General features: G+C 39.7%; 1 protein-coding gene across 1 annotated transcript in view; it reads left to right on the top strand.

Annotated features, from left to right (window-relative positions):
* GHR (growth hormone receptor) overlaps nt 1-24,030 on the top strand; it is a 142,450-nt gene that overhangs the window by 55,460 nt on the left and 62,960 nt on the right. The window contains exons 3-4 of the mRNA XM_053448088.1: nt 6,522-6,590; nt 21,116-21,196. Coding sequence (XP_053304063.1) covers nt 21,127-21,196 — 70 coding nt within the window. The 5' untranslated portion in view covers nt 6,522-6,590; nt 21,116-21,126. The remainder of the gene's footprint in view (nt 1-6,521; nt 6,591-21,115; nt 21,197-24,030) is intronic.

The following is a 24,030-nucleotide window of genomic DNA, read 5'->3' as shown; positions in this document are numbered from 1 at the left end:
CCTTCAGTGACATGAACGACTCAAAATAGATGTGCCCAGGTCGGCTTTGCTCCGCGTAAAAGGCAGCACGGTAGAATTTACGGTGATACTAACCTGTTTCCCCCTTCCTTTACTATTTCACTGTCGGCAAAGTCCCATGGACAAAAATAACAATGCTGTACACATTAATGCTGGTTGGCATTGACAAAAACATGCTTTTCAGCTCATTTTATAAATAAACTTCCTTTATCGGCAGACCTGGAGGCCACCATTCTTGTCAGTCATGTGATGTTTTGTGTGACTTTCCGTGTGCAAACGCCGCACTGATCTGATGCTTTATCACAATGCTAATGAAGACTGTTCCGCTATAGAATTCTATTAGTCAATGTCCAGCTAGGTAATTAAGACTGAGCTATTCTTTTATTTACCACAGGCAGGCTGTTAGATTTGGCAGTAGATAACAGAGCTGAAAAACATACAAATGCTGAATATGCAGCTGTCGGTAAAAACTACAAATCTTTTGGAAAGTAGCACAATATTTTTGAAAATGTATTTGTAATTGTATGCTTCACTTTTTTTGGTCAACTAAATTGTTAAATAAGACAAAATCACATTCTCAAGGTTGACCAGATGAACAGCATATTCCAAATAAAAAGCTTGGGACCAGAACAGATAATTTCTAATAATAGCATATTTGATAATAGTGGGCGCACTATAAGTGGAATCTTCACTTGAAGTTGATACATTTTTTTGGACCGACATACAAAGTTACATTAACATTTTCACGACCTCACGGTCTTTTCTTCTGATAGCATCACGCAATATATGATAAGCTAAATTTGATGAAAGCTGTTTGACATGAAAATGTTTGTACTGAAATGACGTCATCTTCCGGCGCTCAGCATTACAAGCCGGCACCGAGACCGCGCCCTCTCTCTCCTCGGCTTTAAAAAAAAAAAAGAGCTTGGGGCTGCAAAGTTGCCCCACTCGGCTCCATTGTCAGGCCGGCCCTGTCAATAGGACATATGTGAAGAATTATTTATTACCATTTATAAATGCATTGCCTGTAGGAATTAAAGGTGCCGTTCCACTTGACCAAACTATCAGTTGTACTCTAGTATGTTAAGCAAATAAACCATAGTAGCGGGAGGTTGGCGTGAAACACAACACAGACACTTTTAAGAAGTGTTTTCTGTTTCAATATAATCAATGCCTGCCTAACAAAAAGTTATGAATGAGAAAGTGGGCATCCCTGCAAATTAAATGACCATCCTCTTGCAGGGACTTCAGCTAGTTGATTTCAAATAATGCTCTGTCCTGCGACTGATTTGTTTCAAGCAGCCAATCTGTGGCAGGGAGGGGGGCTATAGCCAAAAAATGCATATTACAGTACTCATAAGATCCTCTAAAATGCATTCTTTAGTAAGGCTGTCTGAGACATTAAACTGTCCCCATAATTTGGTATATTGTCAATTTTAACGATACTGTTCATTTTGTATTCTCCCTTTTTGTGATAGTGCTAAAGAATCTGCTGGCGCTCTATAAATAAAACAACAAAGTAACAACGTTCAGCCTTTTTTCTTCCTTATAATCTATTTGCAATATATATATTATGATAAGTCACTGTGGGAAGTAATATTATTAACAAAGTTGTCAGTTTGTGGGTGATAATAACAATGTGCTTAGGAGATATGTGTATTGTCTGATGTGCTATATTAGATTACTGTTATTTGCCGTTCAATGCTTATTTATTATTTCAGTTATATTAATAACACGCGAACAGGAAAGTCAGATAAAAGCAATAAAGCTCTTATTGCCTTATGATTCATTCATGGCCTAAAATCTATAACTTATTCTTGACCATAAGAGTTGAACGTGGCAAAGAGTTAGTCTTACCTGGGTAGGAGTGAGCTGCGCCAAACACCACTCTCCTACCCATAGATTAAACATTCCGAAACAGAGTAATCATGTCTGGTTCCTGAAAACTCTCGGTTTAATCCATAAAAACCCTTCCCCCTGTTTCCAGATAAGTAGCTTGAACTCATGGTGCCTCTGTCCTTCTTCTGGAGTGTCTTTCTTTGGGACTCAAATCCCACTTCTCCTATTTGCCAGCCGGCAACTTCTTTGTTCTGAATGATGAGCGTGTACGGGTATACTAGTACATTCACCCCAAGAGAACTTACATTATGTATTAAATTAAGGGGAAAATGTACTGTATAGAAATAGAACATGTTGTTCTTGTTCTACCTAAGGACAGATAAAAAGCCCTACATCCTAAGTATCTTTCTGAAATGGTAATGGTATAGAGTCTATACTGTAGGCTGTCCATGGAGCCAGCAAACGTGAAAAATGAAGCAGTGTAAAACACATTCCTTGATAAAAAAAACTGTACACAATAACCCAGATGCAATATAAGATAAAATCTAATTTATGTTTAACTGTCACCTTTTGTAAGTGATTGTTATTCTTACATTTAATAAGAAGAGGGGACCTTTTGTAGTGAAGAACAATATATTTATCGTCAGTCATTCAAACTTTGCTATTAAAAATTTGATGTATTGATAATCTTTGGTAATGAAGATGGTCAGTGGGCTGGCTAGTCATGGAAGCCTGTTCTATCCAGGAGTTCATTGCAGCTGTCCAAACTCCCTCAACTTTAGTCAAATACTTAACATGATGGAGCTTAACATGGGAATAGTTTGCACACTTTCGCCAGAATGTAGAGAACAGTTTCACTAGCAAATAATGGTTGCTGCACTCCAGGCACAAATGTAGCTGCTGATATTCTTTGTAATATTTTTGTTAATGTGTCAGATATCAGTCCACATTTTTCCCAGGGGGTGCGAAAATCAGAGCTGATTACCAGTCCATTATGTCAGGGTGTTTTATCCCTTGGCAGTGATCCTGCCCACTCGCCATGTTGACTTGGGGATAAACATACCCCAATGGGCAGCTAGATCCACCTCTATATGCAATTAGCCCTTTAAGTCAGCCATGTTTCCTGCTAAATAGAACAAGACAGATGGAGAGCTTCCAGGGAAGTTCATAGATGCGACTTTGGCTTCTAATACTTTATTGCTTCACTTTGTGTCTTATATTTGTTCACCGTTATATATGTATAACACTTCCTTGCGGACATGAAAATAAAGCTGGTTCTTAGAATCAGTCGTCAAGCTCTCACGTTCTAAATACTTTCTATCTAGGCTTGGAACATTCTGTAACACCAGCCATATTCACTTACTGAGAAAGATTTTAGGAAAATTGTTTGGGAATATCATATTAAATGATCATCATATCACAACTTTGCAAAGTTCAATAGTTGGAGCATTTTGTGCATTTGTCGGCGATATATTGATATTAAAAGAAAATGCGTGTTCCTGTTTTTGTAATGTCCCAGGGATAAGTGAGTCTTAGTCCAAAATAGTGCTTTGAAGACAATACCGGTGAACAGGAAATTCCAGCTATGTAAACCGGAGTTTCTAGGGAAACCTTTTTTTATCAGTGACCTTCAGAAGCTGCTCCGTGATTAAAGTATATATTTTTTGTACACGCAATACTCAGTTTTTTGAAGCAAACCTCTCATCTGAAAAAAAAAAAAATAAAAAAAAAAATCAAATAATCGATAGAGCATAAAATCTAATTTCAGTGCTAATCCTCATAGGCCTAAAACTACCTCGGTGTTAAGACCAATGTCTTGAGGAAATAAAGTGGTAGAAATAAAATGAACTGACAAAATGGGCTAAATTTATTTTTATTTATTGTTTTATATAGCGCCATCATATTCCGCAGCGCTGTACAACACATGCTCTTTATTTGCATTTAAATTAACATTGAAGTGGCTTGTCTAAATTCAGAACGATATTGCGTCAATGGGACAATCCTAAATCAGTATCTGAACTGGTTCTTTGCTCTTATAATAAAAAGAAGACATTACCATAACTAACAAGTTGAAAACGTTTTCTGGTCTCTTATGATCAAAAATACCTGTAGTTGAATCCTTTAAACACCAGCCACACAACATGGCTTGGAACATTCGACTTGATGTGATTGCTTACTTAACTGTCTAGGAAAGCAATGTCATTCTTCGCAACATATGGAGGGCAGGTTGCCAAGTATGTAAACCACAGAGCTCTGCCAAGAATGAGCGTGAACTGTTACTCATGGTGTATCCGTGGTGTCATGCAAACACTCCATACTGTTCCGTACCCTCTGGCTGAAGTTCAGGTCGTAATGAAACGTAACTATATAAGGAGCCGTAACTATATCTCAGAAAACATAGTGCTGTTTATTAGAAGGAACTCTGTTTAATGCAGTTTACATAGTCCACTAGCTCCCTTGCGTGTGAGTTGGCTGCACTCTTTATAGAAAACGAATGCTTCGCCTTTTACATGAAAATAGGATGTAAGTGACCTCCCGTCCCAGAAAATTATGTAAGAACTTTTGGATAGCCTCCAACAAGCCCTAATACTGAAGCTCTGTGTGCGCCTTTGATTGGCAGAAGGATTAATCGAGCATTCTCCTCTAATGAGCTGCTGATTGTACCTTTTGACACTTAAGGTCCTATAAATTCAGGGGCTCTATTTTCTTCCCGATGCCGTTTGCAGTAAAGAATTAATTAGACTTGGAATTAGGCCTCCTCCATGCAAAATTTTAATTTTATTTAATTTTTAATCTTGAGCAAGGGTGTGTGTATATAATATATATATATATATATATTATATATATACACACACACACACACTACCATTCAAAAGTTTGGGGCCACGTATACATTTCCTTATTTTTGAAAGAAAAGCATATTTTGACCATTAAATAACATGAAATGGATCAGCGCAGACATAGTAAATGTTGTAAATGACTACTGTAGCTGGAAACTGCTGATTTTAATGGAATATCTTCCTAGGCGTACAGAGGCCCTGTTAACCGGCCAAATTCCCAGCATTGGAGAAACACCTGCTCCCAATATAATAATATTTTCCAAGCAATTTGATCAATGATTCTATCTTTTTGAAATATCTTGTTGGTGTTCACTGCGGTCTGGGGCGAGTCAAGGTTTTTAGGGGAAGAATGTTGAGAAAGGACTAATGTCTTGAGAATGCAGTGATATATCCCAGCAGAACATTTTACGGTAATGCTGGGAGAACGCACAGGGCTCCAACACATCTGGAACTATAATTCATATTGAGGTTGGTTTAGCGTGATGTGGATTGTAGTCACACAGCTAGGCGCACATGGGTCACAGCCCTGATCTAATTGCCTGGTAATTTGGTTTGATGTCTGGCTTGTGTACGTGTTCCGTGGATTTTGTGCCCATTTAGCTGAAACTGTAACGTGCTACGGCGTTAATACGATTCTTGGAATGCATCCAACACTAAACACCTCTGTTTATTTTTCATTGCTGGCAGAACTTAACTGCGCCCTTAACATCATGGCTCCACTTTTGTTTCTTATCAAACAGATTATGTAGCACTTGCAACAATTGTAGAACTTTTTTCATCAACAATGACATGATATGTACGGAATCCGTTATTAATACTACTTTCAACCCAGTTTCATATTCTAAAGTAGCAAGCATAGACACGAGGCATTAGGTCATATGCATAGTGGTATAATTGGACTGGTCATGAGCCAAGGCAGTGCCCCAGCTGCCCATTACCACCTACCTTTGCGGCTGCTGTCCTGTATGGTGAGCTCTGCGATATGATGTCATATGCTGTCATATGATGTCAGTTCACTATGGAGGCTGCACCAGCTAGGTAACAAGGGAAATCGATCGGCCTACGGAGCAGTGACACGACGAGCAGCTGCATCACCATCTGCCCTAGTTATGTTACTACCCCACTGGAACTGCCACCCTTGGGGTAGTCAGCCTAGGCCTTAATTTACCACTGGGCACTGACCTTAACATTATAACTGGGAGGCTTAGCAATAAGATCTCCCTAACCGATTAAGTAGGCAAGTGCAGGGGGGGTGCCTGGTCCCTGTTATGTGGCAGAGGGGCTGCTGCCCACCCCTCAGACCTGCACTAGCCCTAGTCAGCCTATGTTAGAACCCACCAGTGCCACCGCCGCAAACACACAAACCTATCACAATAATAACCGTGGGTCTGCGAGCCCAGTAGCTCCACTTACGATTTTATTTCTAGACGCTCCGTGCTTATGCTGTAGAAAAGAGAACTTCTGTGCAGTCAGCGGCACAAACCTCCTGCCGGATGTTGAGCCACGGAGCGATAGCTTCATTACACTTCTATAATTAAGAAAGAACGGCACGCATGAGGGTGTCTGAAAACACAAATAATTACTGTGCTAGTATTGTTACTTTTTGCCACAGATTTAACCTTCAGAAAAACCTTCAAAAAGCTTATAAACTCTAAATGAATGTAATTATGGTAACAGCAGATCTTCATGAGAAGCCTTAGTTTAGGAAAAATGTTGGAAATTAATGATCGCCTGAATGTCACACCTTTAATGAAGCTCAGATATCGTGATTTTATATTATTTAATAATATAATTATTAATGTATTTTCCTTTTTTTTTTTACAGGCATCTGATTGCCCCCTGAAACTGTTAATCCTATTCAAAGAGGCTTTCATTCCAGACTTTGGATGTAGGGTAAGATTATCATTCTTTTACAATCAATACAGGATATGCTAACCTTACACAAAAGTAATAATGATTTGTAATGCTTTCCCGTAAATAAGTATAAATTAAATTAGTAATGGAAAAAAATTCCTTTTGTTTGACTTATCCAATAGACACTTAAAATATCCTTCTGGGAAAAAGACCAGATCGGTCGGTAGGAATATCTCCTTTAAAATCAATGAAGAAAGCGTCTTACTCCGAGACCCATGAAATCATCAACCTTTCATAGCCCAAAAATAAAGACGGTATTTACCAACTCAGCAACTGTGGTGACAGAGTTGTATAGGCTGTCATAGAAATCTGACTTTATTTTTTTCAATAAAAACCAGAATGAGCCATTACTAAGCCTCTCCCCTTCCCAGACCCCCATACAGTAGCCTATGAAGGAGACCATCATACCCCCAATGTTTTGGCAGTGCCAGTGCTGGAAGTTGGTGGGTTCAGGGCATAGTGTGCCACGTGCTGCTATGGAGGTCCACCCTTCAACAGCAAAGACCTTGATTGATCTTGCAGTTTGTTGAACCAGTCAAGAGAGATCAGGGAATCTACCCAACTTCTCTAGCTACCTGGGACACATCTAAACTGTGACTGGTATGGACTGGAGTGGCAATAACTCATACCGGTCTCTGTTGGGTCCAATACTGGACACGCTTTTCATACACAGAGGTATAAAAACAATGGGACTGTAGAGTAGAGAAGCCACACCATCCTAACCAATCAAATGTAAATGTTTACTGCCCCAAACAGCTTCACCAAACACAAATGCATCTTAAAATACTTTAATAGTGGGTACTTTCATATGCATTCATGACTTGTAAAACATAAAAGGGCCGCACGCAGCAGGGAATTTAAGAACAAAATAAAGTAAAGGGGAATAACATGATTTTGAGAAAAGTAATGTAAGATGGATCTTCTACACATAGATGGGTTCCTATTATGTACACTTTGCTTGTTAAAAACCTGGGTATAATGTGGCAGCAAGGAGCTCTGTGCCCTGAAAAATCATTCCCCAAACTCCACCAACCCCATCGTCCTGCACAGGAGGCTGTCGGGGGACCTGGTCCCAAGTGCCTTAACAGGGTCTTGGTAACAGTTGAGTTTTGTACTTGTGACATAGCCTGGGAACACCATTAAAAAAGTTAATTAGGTTTACTGAACTATTAATTGTGCAATTAAGGAGTCACAGATGAGTCGAGGAGGATTTCAGGATGAGACCCCTAAGAACCCGGCTCAGCCCTACTCCCCCCCGCCTGTCACATCGGTGTTTTCTTTCCTGTCTCTCCATCCCACATTTGGTATTTAAATAGTTTTATAGTTTCTGCTGGGAAGGCAAATACGCCTTCTTTAATGAGACAGAACGTGATGTGTTTGGGCAGGTTCAGCAAATAAACACATTTATCCCATGTTTTGTCTTAAAAGCCCCCGTATGGATTATAGCAGGCATCGCGCTTAAAATGGATGGAAACGAAAATTTCACAGATCACTTTCTGGATATAAGCCGCTTGCACCCTGGAAACGGATAAAATTGCTATCAATTACAGCCTTTTAGGCATTCAAACATAATGTATATGGCGTGTAATTTCTATAATGAGCAACTTTTCAGTGAAACGTATGTCAGTAGCACGGTGCGCATTGAGACTAAGTGGCTGTATGTTTAGAAATGACCATTAATGCATTGAACTAATACACAGGTAATTGTACGCTTGGGGCTATAAGTTGTTAAAAGCATTCTGCGGAAAGGGAACATTGAAGTGTAGGGTCTCTAATAGAAATATCGCACCTCTGAAGCAAGCACACCTTCAACATTAGAGTCTTTTTTTGTTGGGGGTTTACCAACGTCGGAGGCTATTAATAGGATCGAATCGTATTTTGAATGAATTCAGACAATATCTCAATAGTTTGACCTTAACACCAGCTTTTATTCTAATGTCTCCAGAAGTTGGACTTAGGTATTACCCACATTAGAGGCACACAAGAGGGCTGGCCCCTTTTGGCCCAAGGGGCAAGTAAAGCCAAGTACCTCCTCCCAGTCCCTGCCACCTCCTCATTCATATACGCAGTTTCTCTCATGCATCCTCTTTCTAACTCACACTCTCTCTCAGTCACGCACAGTCGCGTGTGGAGTCTGTTTCATAACATAAATGGACATTTATTGCCTCAATCACATGATACATATGTTTTCTTTTTCCTTTTATTTGTTTGCCAAATGGCAGATAATATATGCAAGGAGTTGGGAAACAGGCCTGGCTTTTTTCAGCGTTAATTCCCACTGTTATCAACGAGCGTTATTAGGACTTCCATTACACAACACACTGAACTGTCATTTTTATGGATATTAATTGTCTCAGCTGTGAAAGTGGTTTGTTTTTCAACTGTGAGCTGTGCCGATTAGCCTATGATAGTGGTGTCCATAAGGGCCATACCAAGGATGACCAAGTGACCTTGGCACTTTAAAGCCAGCAGCCACCGGCTAGATACACACACTGCAGACCCCGATCTTTTGCCGGAGCGGCGTTATCAGTAAATATTCAGTCTACCGGGCGTTCATCCAGTGTGCCAGATGGCTAGTCTGGCCCTGACATCCACTGTTTCCTTTACGTTTGAGTGTAGTTTAGGTAACAGCATACTGAATGCTCGGCCATTTCACATGAACATAGGCAACTCCCTGTCTCTTATAAGTTTACATGATTTATAATTAAATGTATAAAGAAAGAAAGAGAAAAAAATACTATTTAAAATGTATGTAACATATAGTTTATTTATGCAACTCTAGCAGATTCCGTAGCGTAATTACAAAAGTGGCGTGAAAACTAACAAAATTAAACTGACAATAAAGAGACCCCCTTAAACAGTGAATGCACATGGAAGTACTTTCATATGCATTTATTTAACCTACAAACAAAGAATAATAATACTTACCTTAGGGAGAAGCTGCAGAGCTGTAGCTCCTCGCCCCCGCCATGGTCTAAAATCTGTTAATGTCTGACGGTCTAATGTCTAATTAGATCATGCCGGTGCATTCGCCAAGCCTGCGCTGGAGCTGAGTGGTGGTAAGTATGTCGTGTGCCAAGGGATGGGTTTGCGCGAACACATCTCCTGCAGGGCAAATAGCTGGAGGAGAGGGGCAAATGCTGCAGAATCCCCCCATGCAGTTGCAAGGGAATACCACAAACATCATATGCATGCATAAGAGAGTCTTTTGATATCTGCTAAAAAGCAACTTGGCCTGAAACATTTTAACCACGTACTACCCGTTCGGACGGATAAAACACTATGAAAAGTGAAATCAAAGTTAAGTAGTGTTTGACAATGGGTTACTTTTCGGGCCGTACATTGAAATTAAATTAACATTCTTGCGTCTGTATTCCGTCGCCTTCCCAGCTTCCTGAAAAATAAAGTTGGCTTGCGATAAGGGATTTTCTTTCGTAAGAAAACATACTAGTTTGCATGCAACAAAAAAGCAAAACAGCTCTCTGCTAAATCCTGGGAAATACAAAATGCAAGCACTGACAATCTATGATGATATGATGACAGCTCCAGATGATGTAACGCTTTACAAGCCTTCCAGGTGTCTCCGTCGTATGTGTTCATTACCACTGAGTGCTCCAGAATCCACATATCCACATATAAAAATAACAGAGATTTGGCTAAAATTAGGCCACTTGCAGTGCCTGTTTTATTAAATCAGACTAAAGTGATTTTTTGGAGTAATTTAGAAAGATTTTGTGTTGTTTGCAGTTGTGCTGATTGACACCCCATGTTGCCCTGACGTCGTATACCATGGCACTTAAAAGTAAGAATTGATTAGGAAATAGTATCATGTGACCAATGGGGCTTGTACAGTTTTGCACAAAACGGTAAAATTTGAGTGATGCACAGAAATGCTCCATTGGTTGCTGTGGTGACTGCCCCAATATATTTGTATTTTTCAACAGAGAGTTTAGCAGTTGTGTGGAAGTGTCTTATACCCTTATGTTTCCAAGTAAAAATGCACAAAATATTAGAAAATACATTTTCTAAACGAATTCTAGATTTATTGTTAAAAATCTTGCAGTCCTGTTCTTATCACACTTAAATTCTTAGCACATTTCCTAGGTCTCATATCGTAGTATACGTTTTTGGCCCAATACTGATGTCATTTTGTCGCCCTGGCATAAGTCTTAAAAATTATCAGATGAGCGATGATAAGCTGGCTGGGGAAGTTTTCATCGAGAACTGGGAACTCTCCTAAAACATGGACCACCATGTCTGCAGATAGCGCCTCAGAACAGCTCTGGATCCTGAGATGGAACTGCCTGCCTCGCATGTCCTCAGAACAGCCGCATTATGGTCCCCAGTCTCTAGGAGATTGATATAAGTTAAAAAAAGTTACCCCAAGGGCTTCTTCTTGGGTGCACTCAATTTAAAGTATTTTTCCATATTTTCAACAAAAAAAAAATTAACCCGTGGGATGCAGACGGAAACATCTACCAGGCACAAATTCCATTTATATATCTCCTCCAGAAAATGTCTAACATTGCAGTAACTCATCTGTGTCAAAATAAAATAATAAACTGGTTAAACACTGTCATTATTTAACGAGAGAATTCCTGCTCCAAGGCCACTGATTTCTATTTAGTGCTTGAGATAACCACGAACACCAGTGTACCAGACGCTTTATCTTCGAGAACACACAGAGTTGTTTTTCTCAAGTACAGGGCAATTAAAGCAGCGCTGGGTTGTCTGTAATTTGTTTGAGGTTCACCTTGTACGCAGCAAGCAAAGATTAAAGGCCCAAGGTTCCTAAATGCCACGTGGCCACATGTCTTCTCCTAATGCAAACGTGTCCCCTTTGGCCATTTCAAAGCCTGTATAACACACAGGGTCTTTGAAATGGCCATAGGGGGACACGTTTGCATTAGGAGAAGACATGTGGCCTGGGGCTGGGATTTACCAAGATGCTTGATGTGACTTTGATTGTCCTCTCTTTAAGCAACAGTGCAAAGCATGTATGGTAACTTATTTTATCTACACATTTCTGCAGTTTGGACACACAATTTTGTGACTTTTAGGAGGACACTAATACAATCCCACCCTACAAAAGAGACAAATGGGGAGCAGAGGAAGAAGGACTTAGATTACTGAAGAAGGGACTGTGCCTCCTAACGAAGAACACTTGGGAAATATGATATAGCTTAGATTCCAGTCAATACTACACATATTTACACGTTTACACATATCTCTTTCACTTAAGATTAGTTAGTTTAGATTAGTTCTGCATTATTTTTTGTCTGATTTCTGCATTGGTGGAGCTTGAGCTTCCATGTAGATTTCCATTTTATTTGGCACTGCAGAGGTTAACTGAACCTTGCGAGGATTTAGTGTGGGAGCATCCGTGTTGTATGATCTTTACAAGGTTGTAATGCATGCTTATGGCAGTTGTTAGTATGTGTCACGTATTTAAACCGGCTTTCCGATGGTTTGAAATTACCAGCAGAAACGTATCGAGTCATCGTGGCTTGTCTTTAAGTAGTAAATAAGTGGACTCCTTGTGTTGCAGGCCAGCAGGTTAGCGCTGGGGTTTATTTACCAACATTTGTTTATTTCTAAGCTATTTCTTCTTTTTATAATTGAGGAATTTATTATTCAGAGTTCTGTTTTGTGTTTTATCGGAGATGATTGTTTGCTGAATGCTCCATTTTTTCCCTCGCTCTCTCTCTCTATATATTTATTTTTGGGTTAATCCATTAATTCCTTTGCATGTTTCCTTCTTGTTTATTAATTATGTCACAGTTAGGTCTCAGAATTACATACATTGTTGTTTTTTTTAACTGGACTGTCACAATAGTAAATCATACATAAAGGTACAAGAGCGAAGGCATTTTTTTTTCAAGCGTATGGCTTTGCGTTCTGTGCATTGTTCAAACCCCCACATGCTCAGGATGTCCGTTCCGCCATCAGAAATCTTGGGGCCCAATATAAAACCTAAAGAGAGTGCCCCTCCACCCCATGATCTTCCCAACAGGCTGTAGCCTGAGATTTCGGTTCTCATCTTCATTCACGCTGAGTTTTATATTCTGAGGGACCTGAATAGAGTCCTTTTTAGCATCAGTAAATCTTGGTTGCAGACAGCTCCAACATCATCGAGACCGCCTGTCAAGTTCACCGTTTGTCAAATACATATTTGACCGAGCTGACCTCCTATTGACTTTCGATGTATTTTGCATTGATCTCCGCAGGGTCTAAAATGAAGGGAACTTGTCAATATTTTCCAATTGAAATGGGCTGAGTTGTGAGTTAATTTTTGAGACCACACAATAATTGCCATAGCTCGGTTGCTTACATGTATTAGAGAACAAACAACCTTGCAGAAATACAATCTCTCTCCCTCTCTTTATCTCTCTCCCTCTCTGGCTTTTCCTTTCTCTCTCTTTCACTTCTCCCCCTCTCTCTCTTTTTTTTTTCTTTCTCTCTCCCTCTCTCTTTCTCTCTCTCCCTCTCTCTTTCTCTCTCTCCCTCTCCCCACTCTCTTTCTCTCTCTCTCTCTCTTTCTCTCTCTCCTTCTCTCTTTCTCTCTCTCTCTCTCTCTCTCTCTCTCTATATATATATATATATAAGTCCACACGGCATACCTCTCGAGGGACTGTGCCTCCTCTCTGGAGAGATGCTTGCTGCATCTTGAAACAGATGTATGTTGCCACATTCTGATGACTAAAGGTCTTTATTAATTTAGTGCCTTTCAATGCGCTGTAATTTCTTGCAAGCTCTGGAAAGCTTCACCCATTATTTTATTTAGTTTTGAGTGAATACATTTTGTAAGATTAACCTTTTGGGTGCTAGCGTAAATTGAACAATCTCCCAAAGAGATGAACCCCCCCCTCCGCACATCAAGGGGATAACGTGTTTTGTAATAAACTGTGAAAATTCAGCGACGGTATTAATATTTAGACTTTCCTCGGCTGTGTAATGAGATTTAATGCTCATGGAAATATAAGATTCACAGTGAAAGCCATGAAGGGAATTCACAATGAGTAAAACGCAATAAGAGAACGTTTTGTATCGTTAAGCTGGATCTTATATACTCTCAACAGGGAAAAAGGAATTATCTTATTAATTGAACTGGAAATATAGCCCCGCATTTAATATTTAGGTCTGGTGGGTGGCGCGTCTTTAAAGGGAAGCCTTGTTGTGTTTGATTCTTTGGTGCCCCTGCATCAGTTGATATTGTATTACAATATTATATTTTGCATTTAAAGAGCTTCACAACATGGATTCGGCTTTCTAGCTTTACTCCTTGAGCTGACGGAAGCTGTGTTTCTTTTAGATCGGAATAATTCAGAGTAGGTGTAATTTAAATAAGTTGTTCCTTTGGGGTACTTCTGTCCCTATCTCGCAACTCCTTTATTTGTGTTATAATCATTGATTGACATTTGCAAGAAGACCCATATTTACCATACAGCACTATCATCTTCCAATTTTTGAGGGACAAAAATCATACCTCCCAATCATCAAAATTTTGGAGAGTGACTCCCTGTTTGGGACCCAATTCCACTTCTCCCTCTTTCCACTATCCACTCAATCCACATCTGCTGAGAGAAAGTGTCCTTCACACGATTGAGATGTTGGGATTTTTTGATAGATTGGGCCCGTAGGTACAAGAAACACTTGTGAAGGAAGTGCTAAATCAGTGGTTTCTCTGGTAATAACTTCATATTTATCGTTTTGCCCCAGAATTGGAACTCGTAATAATAAGGATAAAGGACCTTCCTCAGCATAGATGGCCATGGACCTGCCGTGCGGTGTAGGACAGCTCTCCTGGCGTGACTATTAGCGCATTCCTTGTTACAGGTGCAGCTCCTTCCAACCTCTCATTAGTCTTCTCTCGAGAGCGCTAACGATTTACAGGCTATATGCTTTTCTGCAGACGTTAATAAGCTTCACATAATAAGATTTAATTTTAATCTTATAAAGTAGGATTTAATTGGCCTATGTATTACCTTGGCACTTGATTAGGACAATTATGGGTTTAATTCCTTGCCTACTTTTTACTTTCTGTGTTAGATAATTTGTCTTCTGAACAAAAGGTCAGTTTGGGATTTTTTGTTCTAAAATTTGTATAGTTTGAACGAGGTTTTTTTTCTTAATCCCACCTGAATCGTGGCACGTTGTTTAGGTGAGAATGAATCATCCGGTTATTCTGCATTTGCCTCGTATATATTAATCTTGAAAGCAAATACTCAGAGACTCCATTGATGTCGTCTGCGGCTTGGTTCAATGAGTCCTCTAAAAGATAGACTTTCACTGTAAAAGCGGATTGCACGCTATATGTATACTCACCGGTAAACAACTTAACTCCCAGGACACAAATCCCCCCCCCCAAAAAAACCAATTGCTAACAGTACAATTGCACATAAATGATCAGTGGGTACGGTTTGTAATCATAACACAACTTCCTATGATTTCACGTTTAGACCAATGCGTGCATAGCAAACGATCAAAGCAAACCTCTGAGCTATTGATAAATTAAGTTCATTTCTGTTAATTAGACACAGCCCAGGGTTGGAAGTACATGAGACTAGGCCTCCACCTACATACAGCTGTTTCAGTTTTTAAAGATCTCCTCGTCGCAGTGAAGGGACTACTCTGACTCCTGAATGTGAATCAAAGAACAGCGTATATATACAACTATTATGTATGCTTATTTGAGGTCAAAACGTACAGATAACAACAGTCACGATACACGCATGTCAATATGCAGATACACACAAAGACGCAATGCGTACCCAGCCCCCCCCAACATATCAGGTGCCAAAACCAGGAAATTTGTACTATCATCTTCATAGGCTTTGTGTGCCAAGGGGGGACATTTAAAGAAATAATTTAACTTTGGTTTGCCATATCTAAGGAAATAATGGGGAAAAATAAATCTTAGCTTGTTTTTACCATTATAGAACCTGATTGGATGCAGGTGTTAGATTATATTTATATATATATAGTATTTTTATGACTTGACAATGAGAGGTTAATACTCTCAAAGCTCGTCTTTTAATTGAAATGTTAGTCCAATAAAAAAGTATTATTCTTTGAATTGCAGTACTATTTTTTTAATTGACACTACTGGACTAACACAGCTATCCCAAGATATATATATATATGTAGTTTCCCTGTGTAAAGTGTTTATAAGGTTGTCACATAAATCTAACTGTAGCAAAACTACAAAAATTGATGAGATCTTCCGCAGGGAAAAAGAACGTCATTACCCTGAGAAGGATTAAGTGAGATATCAGTGACACTAAACGCTAGAGTTTACATATTTAGGTTATATCTATATCTTTGGGGAAGAAAAACATGTTTATTCCCGTCTCTGGACTTCAGCCTATCCTGTCAGTCACGCCAATGAATGGCAGATCTGTGTACAGTGCATTCCGCAGCCGCTCACGGCACAAGCCCCGCTCCGTGCAAAGCGTTAAACTTGGACGTGAACTATACGAAGCTTTTTAATCAGCCAGTGTCGAAACCAGACAATGGCAACATACATTTCCCTGGATCGTATGTCAGACAAGAAATAGCTTGCCCTATGCATTTCAAGATCATATTCAGCAGGAATTGTTTACTGCAAGTGTGAACTCGAGACCCGTAACATCAGACAGAAAGAAATGGCTTTATTTAATAAATAACAGCCTTGTTTTGCGCAGCACTGGAGCTTATTTGTTTTCCGTGTAAACAGAATGTGGCCTTGAGTTGTTGTTTTACTCGCTCGGATGCTGATCTTAAAAACAAATATTTAAATATTTTTCCCGTGTGCCGGCCCTCCGTATAGAAGTGTCTGGAGCCTTTCTGACAGCTTTCAGGTAAATGCACCGACTAATGTGTCCCAGATAGGATATTCAACAGATTAAAGTACTTTATAATATGTATTCTTCAACATTCATCTATGGTCCAACATTTAAGGACAATGATTGGCTGCTTGATTAGCCAATCAGTGGCAGAAGAGCTCTTCCATTTTAATCAATGGGTGCTCTTATCGCGCACTGGGAGCCCCCCCCCGAGTGTTCACCAAGATACCGTGGGTTCAGCCAAACACATAAAGATTTCATATACAACAAAGGAAGGGATTCTTTACAGTAAGGGCTATACATGTATGGAATTCACTGCCAACAGAGGGGGTTCTATAAAATACAATGGATGCTTTCAAAAAGCGTCTGGATGTTTTGTTTTAGAAATGCAGAAAATACAGGACTATAAATGATAGAATAAACATTAATATTTTAGAGCTTCTTGATCCAAGGAGAAGTCTCATTGCTTTTCGGAGTCAAGAAGTATTCCCCTCCCCCTCCAACTGGCAAAAAAAAATAGCTTAATGGGGTGGGGGGGTTGCCTTCTTTTGAATCAAAAGCAGGTAGATGGGTTGAACTTGATGATGTTTTTTCAACCTAAATTACTATGTTACATCTTCTGCATGGTCGTGGGATGGTAGTGGGCAAATGGGCAAGAGAGACCACTAAGTTATCAAATGCTATAAAGTACACATGACGACTGGAGTGGCCCTTTATGTTGTTTTACTATATTGAAAATAACAGTTTATAACTAAATGTTGTGTTTGGAAGCAATTCCTTGTACCATTAAATGCCTAAGCCCTCCCCAGAATTCTACAATTGTGCCAAATTTTGAGTCTGTGTATCACGTGACACAAAATGAGGACCTGCCGAATAAAAATTTCATTTCTAGTGACCTTAAAGAGACAAACCTTCAGTTTATGAATGTTTGCTTATCTCCTCTGTTTTCATGGAACATTCCACCAGGAGTTCCTGGGGTGAGACTGGAAGTGCATTTTTTTGCATGATCCACACCCCTTTATACTAATGTAATGAGTTACAGCAAAAATGTAGAAAATTCCTCACAAAACTGAGATTTATGCTTGTTTCAACATGGTTTCACAGATTTTTTTTTACCCGTAAAAAATAAGGAAATTCACGTGATATCGTGGGAATGCGTTTTTTTTATCATATTTCTTTTTTTTTTTTTTGGTTATGCTTTACCAAGAAGTTGGAATATAAGTGGAAAAGTAGATATGGTGGAGATCCAGCATCTAAGACCAGAGACTGATTAAGGTTTAAGCCTTTATATTAGGAAAAGCTATATGGACTGAATGGTTCTTCTTATAGCTTACTTGACAAAATGTTGATACTTCACCTTATAAATATTTTGTTACATTTTTGTATGGGATAGGTGGTGAGGGGTTTTATTGTTCACAGGTGCCATTGGAGAGTCTATGTAACAAGTGCCACAGACAGTCTTTCTGCATTCTAATTATATTGTGGAGGAAGTTCAGGGTCCAGCTGGTTCAAGAGGTACTGGACTGGCTGGACTGGTGATCACCATGCGGTGCTGGCACTTTAAGGCTAGGAGCCACCTGATGATGTAGATGCGGCCAGCGGCTGGACATGCCTGGCTGCGTGCTACACTTTTATACTTACGTAGAGTGTGGCCGGGTAAAGCAAGCCCTTGGGCATACAGCGGCTTATCTGCAACGTATAGGTGCCAATGCCAGCCGGAAGTGCCAGAAGAGCAGTCTGGGCTTGTCTATCACCCAAGTTGAGCTTTTGAACGTTCTTGTTAAGCACTTCATATCACAACCCTTGTCAGATGCAGCAAGAACCCACAGACAGTTACTCTGGACGCTCTCTGTATGGGAGAATCAGCTGCCGTGCATTTGATCTGATTGATACGGACAATATTTGCTATAAGTAGAGAAAACAGACTGCAGCAGTTACCTGTGATAATGTTTTTATGGCACAGGAACAGAACTTTAGGTAGTCCAGAAGCAACAAATCAGCTCCCAATTGACTTAAAAAATATATAAAAATGTATTTTTTATATATATGCCTACAGATTAAAAAAGTAACAGTTTCAGCACCAGAGAGACTTGTGACAAGGCGACAAGATAGTGTAGCTTATTGATTTTGTTGTTTTGTTAGCAGAATGTTGAGAAGATATGTAGACTATGCCATATAATAAAATAGCGTTCCCATGATACCCACACTGTAACTGAAAATGCTTGGTTTGCTGAGTAGGGGGTTGAAAGTCCTATTTGCATACCTGGGAACTCTCCAGGTTTGCCCCAGAAATTCATATTATTGGGCATCAAAAAGCAGTCTTCGATCTTCATCTGAGTGATGTTTGGCTCTGCCCATTCTGCCCCACGTCCTGCATTGCTAGCCCAGCTTAACCCCCTTCCTCCTCGATTCAGGCACACAAAATAAAATGTCTGATGCCTACTCTTATAGAGCAGAAACATTTATTTATGACATATAGATAAGCCATCATATCGACACAACTTCTTCTGTGCCGATGCAAAAATCAGACAGGATGAAGACCTGTTCAGAAATGTTGGATGCTGGTTTATCTGTATATTTACTATTTTTTTGCATGCATTTTATGGACTGCCTTTATATGTATCTCAGCCCTTAAATGAAGATATTTTGGCTTACCCATATTTGACTTTTCCGGTATGTACTATTATTCCGCCTTTACATAAAGAGCAGATCAGGAGAACGTCAAGGGGGTACAGCTGTGGTAAGTTCTCAGATATGGATATCCATCACCTTAAATGTTCCATGGAATAACTTGTTTGTTATGCAGACCCCCTGGAACCCGCCTGAAAAATAACTCACTGGAAAAGTAATAACATACCTGGAGAATTTCTCAATGAGCTGACCCTGAGACGTCAAGCATTAGCCCTTTTATAGTCCTCTATTGTAATGACTCACTAATGGTGGCCAACACATGGTTCTAATATAGGTGTTTATGTAGACCATTAGATGCCAGGAGGAAAAGATTTTCTTTAGTCCCCTGTATAGAAGCAGGCATCCCACCTATAATGTACTGGTGAGAAAAGAACCAGGGATGATCAGTTATCATTAAATCGGAGTAGAATATGAAGTCAGCTCTAGATGCTGAGAATGTCCTGCTCCGCAGCTGGAGGTTTGCTGGGCCTCTTATGACATCATGCATATTATCCCATAATCAAAAGGACTACAAATAATAATAATACAGATTGGTTGTGAGTTTCAAATCCTTTGAGTTTCATAATTTAGAGAGGAAAACCAGCTCAAACTATTTCTGGTGTCATGCAACCAAAATTATCCGCAGGGGGTTAATGGGTATAGAAAACGACATAGTTTTGTAAATAGATGCATGTGTGGTTTACCTTTTTTTTCTCAGGAAATATAATTCTAAACACGTGAAGCATTAAATACCAAAGCATACGCGCCAGCCAAATAAGAACATTAATTTTAATAACCACAGACAATTTGAAAACCAAGCTTTCCGTATATTTGCAGAGGCGTTATTAAGGAGCTAAAGACATGAACAAATGATACTTCACCAAGGTATGCGTTCTAATAAAGCGGAGCGCTCATTCTTCTACGTATCAATCCCCTCAAGTCCAACGTACCTTGGAGTGCGTTTTTCTCGGCGTCGCATGTTTATGCTTGGCGGACTTACTGTGAATACTAATTTCAGGTCTCTCCTGCTTCTCCTGGAGAGTGATATTTTGCACATTAGGTTCCGGTAAAGTTGGGGTAGATTCTGCACATCTAGAACAGCTCTTACTCTGCATTGGGAAGATGTGATTCTGGAGCCGGGCTCCTGTTTATTAAGGTAGCCCAGTTGAATTTACCAGCTTGGACTCGGTTTCTAGGGGTTTTTATCAATGAATGAATGTTGTTTTCACTACCAGACAGGGCCTCTTAATGTACCGCCGCCGTTAGTAACCAACAAACCAACAAAGCTCCTAAACATCTTTATCACAAAGTCAAAGGCATTTAGACATTATAGCTTTATAATATATTCGATTAACATAAGCCTGGCCTACAAAGTTAATTTGTACCACTTGTCCTTAAAAAGTAAAAGTATCTACAGGTGAAATGGCTAGTTTGTAGGTATCACAAATCGACATCCCGTGTATGTCAGTAAAAAACAGCCCTTAACGCTACTTGGTTTGTATGATTTTGCGTTCCCATTAGGTTAGCCACCCACCTTAGGTGGAAACTTGTTCTGACAACATGAGGAATGAGGAGATGGCTGAAGAACATAGTTGGTTACACCGATTTTGCCACTGACTGCCACTAAGCGTTGCCTTGCTTTGGTAAACGGGTCCCTTATCTCTTAAACAGCGGATGCACTAGAGACACAAGCTGTCTGGAGTTTTGATAAATGCATTTAATGATGCTTCTGGTTATCAGCCTGACAGTCCCACATTAGAGGGACGGCGTTTTAGCTTTCCGAATGCATAATGTATGCTTTCAGCATTTCTGCTATGCATGCAAAACTAAATGAAAGAGGCAGAAAGCATTCATTCTTAAAATGGATTATTTCATTTATTGGCAACGAGGGGAGAGATTCCCTCGCATAAGTGCTATCTGTATTAATTTGTGGATGTTGTGCACATGTCTGCAGTAGCGCACCAACGGATGGGTTCCCATTATTTAAACGTCTATTTGCTTTGATTGCAGGTTCTAGAAGAATGGATCAGCTGTTATTCTTGGTTACGTTGACCCTGGTGTGTGTGGAGGGATCATTATTTACCGGTAATGGTGAGTCCTGGCCAAATGTAACATTACTTTGGACCAAAAGTAACTAATCTTATTTAAAGAGCATCGATGTAGGTAGGACTTGTGAACGTTAACTATTTACTGACAATTCCCAGTGGAACGGGAAACTTAAAGATTTCTTTTTCATTCCATCTTGGCCTTTCTCCCAGTCCAGCCGATAAGGACAGCAAATGCCTAATTTTGCCTTATAACCATATAACCCGGGACAATGTCAACCCGAGTCTCTTCATGCATCGATCATAAAGAAATAATTACATCTCAAAGATTCCGTTGTAGCGATGGCGTCCACCAAATGGTTTAAATAGCCCTCCTTATGAAAGCCATTACTTTTCGCGAGATAACGATATTATAATTGAAGTCACTTGTAGTCAGGCAAGAATTTCACCTGTGACGTGACAGCGAGAAAAGCACCAGCTGTGGTGGTGAAGGATATCATTATTAGAATATGAAGTCAGCTTCAGACTGTGTGACCCCCAAAATCTACCCAGTCACCCCGAGAGCCGAGTAATAACTGTGAGACTTCCCAAGAATGCATGGCCCCCCAGGAATAACCACTACCATCCCACCTACTAAATATCATTCAGTCTCGTATCAGTTATGTTACGTTGACTTTATCCTAAATGAACACAGACATTGAGAGCTGAAGTCAACGGAAAAAATAAATGCTTTCGAATTGCTGATGTGGAATGAAATAAAATGGAAAGTAGGGAGTTACAGCATGGATTAAAGAAGATTGACAACTATTTTAAGACATTAATGTATCGGAAAATGAATGGTACGGCCCCTCATATAAGGGTCTTTGCATTTCTTTCTTACATCTTGATAGAAATTGCATATTAGGCTGCGACTCGAGCATCGAGAAATTATTGTTTTGGGTAATGAACCTAATGTCACTTTGTCATAGCAACATTTCAGTCTAAAAATAGTGGCAACAACAATCCTTTCGAACTTGGCAACCTTTGCCAGATCAGGAGCACCGACGAAGAGTACAGACGTAAAAACCTCATATCTCCAAATAGATTACGAGGACAGATAATAACCAAAGCAGTGATGATCTTAAGGAGCTTGTTTTTTATTTCTAGCTTTATTTTTTTAACTTATTTTCCTTTAATGCTAGGAGAACTATCTCAGTCATTAAAAGAGGCACTTATTATACCCCCACCTCACCCACCCAAGCAAAATATGTCATGATGTGGAGTGGGCCCGGGACCAAAATTGATACAGAACCTAAACATTTCTACTTCTTTCCAACATGCTTTTAGCTCTCAAGATGATCGCGAGTATGTAGTGAAGTGCCTCCTCCTCCAGCACAGAACCATTTCATATCATCACAACACTTAAAATATGACATCATAACCCACCATTCAGCATCATGCAGCACTGCATAGAAATCTGGTGGTCATACTCACACAGAGAGGTTTTTCAACAGCGCTCTGACGTCCTCCTGTTCACTAAAATAATACTTTTTCATTATTTATATAGTAAATCCTGCAAACCGTCCAAGGTGGGAGTTAATCAAAGCCACACGCTCCTGCTGCCAAGCCGTCTCCAACAGCATGTCAGGTTCCCCAAACAATCTTGCTGTAATCATTATAAGCAATTTCATCAATAGACATATAAATCTTACAGTAAAGCGCAAAAAAAAACCCCCCCTTATTCTGTTTATATGGTTTCCGGACTACCTGGTTCCCGAAAAGAGCAACGTAACCTGTTGTAGTAAATGCGACGAGCGGCATTTGACACTGCCGCTGCGATTAATTCTCAGATAACACGATGCATGCTTATTACAGCAGCGGGGAGCGTGTCCAATAAACCAAGGGTGTAATTCTTTGTTACCAGCGACAGCTGTTGGCACAGCGCCTGCAAGGAATAGCAGGTGTACAGATGTAGTGAAACTGCAGGGCATTTGTTTTAGTTGGTAAAGATTTATTTCTGTAGACTGACAGACAGTTTAACAGGAATATTCCGGTGGCTATATATACGGGTGTGTATATATATATATATATATATATATAAATATATATATACATATATATATATATATATATATATATATATAAGCTCAGGGTAGGGTGAGCCTGTAATGCCAAGTGGCTCTTGGCCCCTGCTCCCTGCCAGTGTACTTCGTATCCTATTGCATTCAGCTGGGGCTACTGCGGGGTCATGCGACCTCACTATACCCCCACATCCCAGTTTGAAGAATTTTGCCCCTGAATAAACCTTTTTTTTATATACATATAACTTGCAAATCTATGAAGAACATCAAATACCGTGGTCCATAACCAATCCTGGTTTGTCCCAGAGGCTCTGAGAACCATAGGTGCCTTTGATCCTAGGGAGAGATCACAAAGATAATTGCACCCAATGTAAAAGAATTCTGGCCTTTGTTCTATGGATTTTCCCAAAATGATGTTTTGCCTTTGTACCATTATGTAGACGGGCATCATCCACCGTTTTTATGCGCGGTGCCGGATTCAGGCATTGGCTGTGGGTGATTGGCTGCAGAGTGAGGCTTTTTCACATAAATTCTAAAGAAACATTAATGGCGATGTTTCGTAAGCTGTTTACAGGGATTGTTGCATAATTATATCATGTATAGGCTCATTGTACGCATATTCATCGCAGTAACACTAAAAGACAATTACACACCATCTTCTCACTTATTAGTGATTATTATCATGCTTAACACAATTTAAATTGTAATAATTATAATCTATCTGATAACTTTATTTGTCAGCTTCCCGTGTATATGGCTGCTTACACTCATTATACATACATATAGATAGTGCTATCTTGTATAAGTCTTCCCAATTAGT

The sequence above is a fragment of the Spea bombifrons genome, chromosome 1 (genome assembly GCF_027358695.1).
Source record: "Spea bombifrons isolate aSpeBom1 chromosome 1, aSpeBom1.2.pri, whole genome shotgun sequence".
Classification (NCBI taxonomy): Eukaryota; Metazoa; Chordata; class Amphibia; order Anura; family Pelobatidae; genus Spea; species Spea bombifrons.
This window is presented reverse-complemented; position numbering and strand designations above follow the sequence as displayed.